General features: G+C 42.8%; 2 protein-coding genes across 2 annotated transcripts; one reads left to right on the forward strand and one right to left on the reverse strand.

Moving 5' to 3' along the window:
• The first annotated feature begins 414 nt into the window (after positions 1–414).
• Positions 415–2,718, forward strand: si:dkey-1h24.6. Its single transcript, XM_035149750.2, has 4 exons — positions 415–700; positions 1,525–1,851; positions 1,950–2,101; positions 2,390–2,718. The coding sequence occupies exons 1-4, from the start codon at positions 607–609 to the stop codon at positions 2,501–2,503; spliced, it is 687 nt and encodes a 228-aa protein (XP_035005641.2). The 5' UTR covers positions 415–606; the 3' UTR covers positions 2,504–2,718.
• Positions 2,719–4,052: 1,334 nt separating this feature from the next.
• fastkd2 (FAST kinase domains 2) lies at positions 4,053–8,671 on the reverse strand. Its single transcript, XM_035149753.2, has 11 exons — positions 7,581–8,671; positions 7,385–7,488; positions 7,110–7,218; positions 6,838–6,961; positions 6,502–6,641; positions 6,130–6,302; positions 5,651–5,814; positions 5,143–5,379; positions 4,925–5,018; positions 4,464–4,578; positions 4,053–4,271 (listed from the first exon to the last, which is right to left on the reverse strand). The coding sequence occupies exons 1-11, from the start codon at positions 8,214–8,216 to the stop codon at positions 4,149–4,151; spliced, it is 2,019 nt and encodes a 672-aa protein (XP_035005644.1). The 5' UTR covers positions 8,217–8,671; the 3' UTR covers positions 4,053–4,148.
• Positions 8,672–8,675: the final 4 nt, after the last annotated feature.

Genomic DNA, 8,675 nt, shown 5'->3' on the forward strand with positions numbered 1-8,675 from the left:
AAAGCGCATGAGATTTTACCCCAACTTACAAAAAACGGCCTTGAATCACATGCACAGCAATAGGAACAGAACTATCCAGCAATGGGCTTGTGGTGTAAATCAGTGCTTCGCAAAGGTTGCAACATGCAAGACATTCTTTAGCCACAATTGTTACCAAAACGGAAAGAAATTGTACTTAAATATAAAATAAAACTATGCAAATAACAAAATATGTTGGTATACTTCTGATTTTCATCCGCACATGACCCATAAGGTGATTATGGCAAACTAGTGACAGCATCAGCAACACAGTGCAGTAATTTTGGGGATCAGGCGGAAAAAAGTTTGGGATCCCCTGGTGGTAAATGAACATATGATCATAATCTCACATTATAAGGTCACACTGGGAGAGAACGGAAACTTCATAAGAGGAGGTGTTTTCTCAAACAGGATGTTTTCCCTCAAGAGTGTGTGAGGGTTCAGTCGATGTTTTACCGTCAGTGGGACGCATGCACGGCTCGTGTAGCTTGCTGTTGGATGATCTTCAGGTTTTAATGTGATGAGGGGAAAAGCCTTGTGGGACATTATTCTTCTGTTGGAGGCAAGTTCACACTCACGCTGCGAGAGATGAGGACGAGCGTTGGCTGGACGTTCCTGATGCTGCTGGGCTGCAGGTTATCATGTGCCACTCATGTGTCTCCGAACACATGCCCCTGCAATGGTAAGTTTTTACATTATGGCACAGGTAGTTTATCGAAACGAGAGAATTTCCTGTGCATGCGTGGGACAGTTTTGTTTTGTTTGTGAACACTGTGGTGAGCATTCCTCAGTCTCTGCACAGTGAACAGGCAGATTAGTCTATTTTGAAGTTGCAGAAGTGGTATTTTTTTACTTTAACTGCTATTCAGTTAAGTTTAAACACATACAACAGGAAAAGTCAGAGCTGAAAGTACCTCTGTTTCTCTATAGCTTACAATGAACATATCCTCATGTCTAACCAGTTCACCAGTAGTTAAAATGGCTGAATAAATCGATACGTGGGTCAACAGAGGAATATCAAATAACCCTTTGCCTTCGTTTCAACACTAAAACACACATTACATTACATTTCATTTTGCTGACGCTTTTATCCAAAGTGACTTACAATAAGTCAATAACACACAAAACCAGGAACTGCCTCACCTAAACCACAACCTTCTGAGTCATATGCCACTCAAATGGCAGATTTCTGTTTTCCATGTGAATGTGTGAAAGTGAGGCTGGTTTACAGAGGTGCACTAAACGTGATCAGACCGTTGTCTAATATATTCCATGTGGGTTGCTGTGAAATGACGAGTTTTAAAGCCTGAATTTCAGTTCTGGGGAATTAAATTCAAGTAAATTCATCAGTAGATGCAGCAGTCAGAAGCCATTTTCTTTGAAAAGTTGTTTGGCCCTAGGTTTTATCCTGACTCTGTTTACAGCAACAGCAAACACAACGCTGCATTATACTGTGGAAAAATGTCTTAAACTGACACATCGCATATTTATATTTTTCCTCTCCAGTGCGGCTGAAGGCTGTCTGCGTACCCGGCAGAGAAAACGTGTCTGTGACGTGCCCAAACGTGACTGCAGACGAAATTATATTCAAACTTTTCAAGGAGCGTGAACTGATTTCCAACGTCACATGCACCCGTGAAAACAACACGCTGAAATGCACGTCGCTCTACACCAGGGTTGGCGTGGAAGTGGAGAACATACGGCAGAAATCCATGGATTTCGTTCTCACCAGAGTGACTGAGAGCAGCTATGGAACCTACAGATGTGAGAGCCTCGTTATGTTCCCTCCTCCCCTGAAAACAGTACACAGTGCTGGGATGATCCTTGTAGAAGGTAAATATAGATACGTTTTGATGGAAAGTGCATGTTTATACATTGGTGTGCACACTATAACGGTACACTGGATATTTCCTGGAAATGCTTTCTTCCAGGACACCCCTGCAGGTTCAAGAAAGACACCAGTAAAGACAGCAGTCACTGTGATGATAATCCAAGCCGAGGATTTGACTGGATTTGGATTCCGATGGTTGCACTTCTAAGCATCTACAGCGGAACTGTCACCGTCATTGCCATCGTCATCTGGGTATGATATTCCTCTGACACTGAGGAGTTTGAAATATAAAATATATACCAAGAAGTACATACAATTAATTTATACACTGGGTAATGTTCCCGAAGAGCTGTCCGATCAAAACTGTGAAATTGAAAGAAAAAATCAAAGTAAAGAGAATAGAAATAAATAGAGATGTGGGAGTATTCAAAATGAGCCGGAGCTGCTCCCCTGAGCCGGAAATGCAGTCTGTGGAATATTTGGTTCTTACTAGTACAACATTGAGATGTGTCATGAATGTTTTCTTCATGTGTCTTCCAGGTCAGGATGAGAAACGAAGCTTCCCAGAGTGATTACATGAACACCAAACCCAGAGGAATGAGGGACGGCAGGAAGAAAAGAGGGATTCAGAAACCAATACCACGACACTTCTGATCTCACACACGTCCTCTGACCATTTTCACAACTATGCCCACTACTTATGTATAAAAAGAAGGGATGTCCTTGTAGCTTGTTTGGAAAAGAACATTATTGTGATGGGGTTTTCTTTAAGAGTAAATCACGCTTGTCGTGTCTACACAGCAAAAAGCAGCAGTTCCCTTTGCAGCTGTAGCTGTAAAAAAAACAATAAATTAACTGTTTTGGTTTCACTTGCTTCCTGTGCCGTGCCCTCATTGTCTCTGCCTGTTTCTCACACTCTCTCACACACTCTCTCTCACACACACACACACACACACACACACCAACACCCCCTAGTTGTAACCCCCATCTCTGTGGTCAAAGCAGACGGCGGTGAGTAAATGAGGGGATTTAAACCGCAAGCGGCTCATTCAGCTCGTAAATCTGAGTGCATCAGAGCCCATTACTTCCAAATAAAAAACACCAGGGGGCCTCTAAAAGCTACGGTGTCAAAAAACATAAATTACCATCAACCTGACACTTTTTCCATGCTCTTATATCTGTGAAAACAGTAACAGTAGACCGTGTTTTCTCAGAGTCAACGTCACTGAGGTTGATGAGAATCAGATAAATGACGACGAGAGGCGAACACATCAAAGAACAACAATCTGCACCACTTCCTGTCTTCCTCCACTTACTACCACCCCCCTTCTCGTACTTTCTGCAAACGTGGTGGCATCAAAGGGACTTTACCTTTACCTTGCTCACCTTGCAGTTTCTGTGCCGCTACTGCAAGCGCACACAGGTTTTTTTTCGGTTTCGTTCAGCCGCATTGGTTTTACTCATCTGCTCAGCAAGATTGACGTGTTGTTTCTGTCGCATTTTTTAGCCGTATTGTAAGAAAAGAACATTTCCTTCCCCCACAGTCACTCCTCCAATTAAGCCGGAGGAATATTCAATAGATCTGTTGCCTTCATCAGGAGGTGTTTTTTTTTTTTTTTAAATCAGTGGTTCTCAACTTTTCAGAGTTCCAACCTAACATTATATCCCCTTATAATCAGGATAGTCAGCTCAGTGGATGGGTTTGGACTTTTGGGGCACAGCTCCTGTCTGATAAGATGGGAAAGCTGAGATGAGTTTGTCTGCACCGTCGTCAGCCACGCCATCATTCGTAACTCTAAACTCTAAAACCCCTTCTTATCACTGGTACTGACAATTTAATGGTAAAAACAAATCCCAGTCTAAAATAATTCATTTTATTTTGAATTTATGGATGAAGCACATGATTAAAATGAAAACTAACAATTTAGTAGCACTTAAAATGGCACTTACTTATAGCACTTTGTAGTTTTGCTTTTTCGAAGAAATTGTACTTTCTCTATTCTTGTTGTTCTGGGTTTGTACCCTCATGGTTGAATGCACTTATTGTACGTCGCTTTGGATAAAAGCGTCAGCTAAATGAAATGTAATGTAATTAAATTGAAATTCAAGCAGTTTTTGTCTTGCTTTAGGAATACAAACAGTCCTTTTTATACTATAATCACAGGTTTTCAGTATTTTCAGATCAAGTTTTCCAGAGACCACGTACATTTTATACACTTCATTAATTTATTTTCTTGTTTACAAAGCAATAAGATGTAAATTTATGATGGTTGCATCCATTTAACACCGACATCTGTCTTCAGGATTGTAGTTGCTCCATTTGCGGTTGTGTGTCTGACCTGTGGTGTTCTGGATAAATCTGTTCCCTGAGGAACTCCGTCCTCTTTTCCTCAGACACAGACTGCAGCTCATGCTCCAATACCTGGATTTTGGTAAAACAATATAAATCTTGTTACCACTGAGATGCAGTCAACACACTGACATTGCAGAAATCCATAGCAATGTTTGTGGTTACAAAAATTTGCAACTGTAATTCTTACTTCCCTCCAGATATGAGGATTCTGTAATTCCTAAAATAAGCCAAAATCAAACTGTGATCATTTCATAGTCTCACCAGAACAGGGTTATATCCCAAGATCTTCAGATGGCGAAGCTTTATCGCCAGGGAACCACGAGGATTGGAGGTACTGTAGCAAAAAACTGACTTTGGTGCGTAAATGACGGCAAACCTAGGAGAAGAAGAAAAAGGGTTTATCAGCTTTTAAAAGGCTCAACATTTTAATTTAGGAACAGGCAAGACAGGATGAAACTGAAAGAGCAGGTGTAGGTGTAGTACAAGTTAATAATAATACAATAGTTAAAAACAGTGTACATGTAAAACACAATTCAGTGCCATGGTGAGCTCTTTACATTTTCTTTTTTGTTGCATATCCAGTTAACTCCATGCGTCACAGCCTGATATTATCAGAACAAAACCTCCACACATCCTCTTTGTAAGTGCAATGGAACAAAACACTGCAGAGATTTGCTGATGATTGCGTTTGTTCATTTCTGACATCGGAGCGGATTTCTTACCTCTGCCTGCTCTCTGGTGGAGACAACGCTTCTCCTTCACTAATGCCTTCAGGCACCGAGGTTTGGTTTGACAGAGGTTTGGTTATCACGGCATCTGAGATACAAAACACACACATTACACATTTTGTAATGAAAATCACTGCGTAGTGGAAGTTACAGAGCAAAATGACATCACCAAACAAAAAATGGATTCACTGCATCACGAAGATCCTCTTTACCTATGAGGTAGAAGTTCTCCACCATCACTGCTTCCTGCAGCATCGTGTCAGCCTGGTCCTCCAACACACTCTGCAAACATTGCGAGAGCCACTGGTTGACTGACGGACTGCAGGGGGTGGGGTCTCCCAGTAAGGATGGCGGGACAGTCAGGGGACGAGGGAGAGGGGGACGGTCGAGACGGAGGCACAGGTCTATTGTCTGAAACATTCTATTCTGGCTCGGGAGAATTTTCAACGCTGGGGAGAAATAGAAGAAGTTGAAATTAAACAATTCAAATGAAAAGGAAATGAATTTTGCTTTTCCTGAATGCTGAAAATGAAATACTTTGCTAAATGACACCGGTAATATTGATGTTTAATAAGTTGAAATCAGTTGAGGTATGTGGGAGTAGTTAGAAACTGAAAAATGTACAGAAGAAGAACCATGAATAGGATGAGACCAAGAAAACTATAGTGTTGACTCAGCATCCCCACAATAAACTGTGCATGCGTGTGTTCAGTGTCTCACGTGTAGTGTTGAACTGCTCCATCGTGCTATTCTGCAGGAGCTGCTCCAGAGGTGCCGAGGGGAAGTGGCCCAGTAGACACAGATGGAAAACAGCCTTTAAAAGCCCAAACCCAGACATCTTGGGCAGATAGGACTCCAGGACCTGAGTGAGACCATCCAGGAACCTGGAGCAGCAAAATGAAACCCAACATACACATTAAACCATGTATAAAGTATTATAGGATTGTTCATCTGCTACTTTAAACCACAGTGTTCAACTGAGACCAGATACTGTAGAAAATTGCTTTCTGTTGCCTTTTCTGTAAATTAATTGATTTCACTAAAGACAAAATTCACTTCATAATTCCCCAATAACTATTAAGACTAATCCTATCTTTTAAATTGAAAATAATTAATTCAGTAGTACTTGGCTTTATTAATGTGGTAAATGACACATAGTCAAATAAAATTTGAAAGATGGAGACATGCGAGTGACCTACTGTTGTCTGTGCTGCTGCAGATCGTAGTTTAGAGACGAGTACACCTTCAGGACACAGAGAAGGTCTTTGAGTGTCAGGTCATCTGGGCGGGCGATCACCTTCTCAACAAATGCCTCCATTAAGGACGCAGGAGAGAAGGCGAGGTTCTCAAACACGGAGAGGAAGAGGAGCATCTGGTTAGACAGGAGAGAAGTACAAAGAGTAACGGTGAAAAACAGTACAGCAAAGACACAGAAACAGGCAATTGGCATACACAGCTCCAAATCTAGAGTTGGCTTTAGATGTTTGTTTATAAAATACACTACAGAGGACAAACCCCATATTTTAACATTTAACAAAAAGGGATTAGGAGACAGCTGTGTGTTTCAGCACCTGTTTGTTGGTCCATATGTCAATCGTGGAGGTGACATAGTCGGAAATGGCAGTGAGCAGGTCCAAGTTTCTGTACTGCAGCTCCCGACAGGAGTGCAGCACAGCGAACAATCGGTTGAAGGGGACTCCGTGGATGTTTTCTACGAGAGAGGACAAATGTGGAAAGCGGGAAAGCACCTTGGTAAGACTTTAACATAGACGTCCAAAGATAATAGTCCCAATATTCAAATTATTCTCTTCTAACAATTCTGCAAACCATGACAAGGTGGTTTCCAACTTTGTAACCATAGTAACCGAAGCATTTAATAATTTTCTCCTGTGGAATATTTTTTTTACCTATGATCTTCTTACTACAGATGTCCAGCAGTGGTTTGGAGTAGAAGCCCATTGTGGCCATTGTAGAGATCATGTGCTGGGTGTTGGGAAGGCTGAACTGGTCTGACATTGATAAAGCCTTTCTCTGTAAAAAAACAAAACAAATATCAAAATGGAATAGAGTCAGATACAGGTTAAAATATATACAGCTGAGTTAGATGGAAAACTGTTAGAATCACACTGGCAGGCGGATGAGCACCTAATATGGTCAAAAACAAGACTCTTGATCAGACCTCTAGTTTCCGTTTGAGGTTCAGCGGGGCATCCTTCCCCAGCATGCGCATCATGGTCTGCAGGGACATGACATGCTGGATTCTGGGAAGACGAGCCTCGACCACCAGCCTAGGATATAGCCACAATAAAGAATGTGAATTAATCTGAAAAAGAAATCTATTCTTATTTAGAACAAGGAAATTAAGTTTTGTTTGATAATGTTTGGATATCCCAGAGGCTAGAAGGTTTGTATTTTATGAAGGAACTCTTGCATCTTGTATTTGACTAGCTGTACCTCATGCCCTCCTTCAGTGCACCGACATTGGCGCTGCTCTCCATGTGTTCCAGACAGGAAGCCAAGATGGACAGACTCTTCTCATCAAAATCATTCAGTTTCTCCTGTAAGTGGACAAGAAAACACATATTGATGAACAACAACAATACAAAAATATTCCAAGTAGGAAAACATCTTTGCTTGCTGGACTGCTCACCTGGCAGACTCGGAGAAACGTCTGGACCACACGGCTGCTTTGAGGCACACCCAGATTGACCATGCTCAGGAGAGTATACGCCACATCTTCACCGCGCATGAGCCCCACCTCCTTCAAGGCCATTTGCAGCAGCTTGTCAAATTCGGGATGCTCGAACATCAGCTGCAGCTCGCAGCGCCGCTGCTCGTCGGTCATCTTCTTGGTGGAGGTCCACATGTGGGTCAGGCAGCTGCTGACCTGTCGAACCGTGGGCGCGTACTGACAGGTGAGGTCCAACACGTCTGACGGGGAGCCACAGCGCTGCAGGTGGCCAAAGAAAGGGGACTTCGTCGGTTTCTGTCCCGAGGCGGTCACCACAGACTGGCTTTTATCAGATAGTGAAGAATCAGCCGGTGGAGAAGAGGAGACCGGCTTCTTCACCTCCAAACCCTCAGTGTGGGCAGCCCCCCGCGAATAAAACCTCGCTGACCTGACAGAACTCATGTGCAGGCACGTCTGGCTCTGCCTCGGGCCCCAGATGTGAGCTGTGTCTCTGGGTGATGCTGTCGCCAGGAGACCGCGCTGCATCACCTGAGATGTGCGGCTGCAGAAGCGGAGGGACCACCTCAGCACCTCCTCGGTCACCCACACAGACATTGTCCTCTGAGGACTTAGGTTACACTGAAAGGGTGAAAATCCAAGTTGATTTCAGGAATCCTGTCTGGATGAAGAAGCTACTATCCAACGTGCGTAGAGGCTGTGGAATTTAGGTTAAATAAACACAACTATCCCTCATTTAGCATCAATAACTCCCTGACAGTTTCAGTCTGTTATATTATATAATAAATACGTACGAATAGGGTCAAACAAAGTGCTGTGACTGAGCTGCCAACAAGGTCAACAGCCTCCTTCCTCCGGGTTATCAAAAAGTGGCTAATCGCGTTAGCATAGGTTAGCTAAACGATGCCCCCTACCTTGTGAGTCTTAGCGTACAAATAACTGGCAATAATAACTTCACATTTGATCATTAAAGTCCTTTAGCGAAGAAAATAGCATCAACATCAGTGAGCGACCATCTTCACAACACGCTTGTTCCTGTGTGCGCCGCCATATTTG

Source organism: Hippoglossus stenolepis, chromosome 24 (genome assembly GCF_022539355.2).
Source record: "Hippoglossus stenolepis isolate QCI-W04-F060 chromosome 24, HSTE1.2, whole genome shotgun sequence".
Taxonomy (NCBI): domain Eukaryota; kingdom Metazoa; phylum Chordata; class Actinopteri; order Pleuronectiformes; family Pleuronectidae; genus Hippoglossus; species Hippoglossus stenolepis.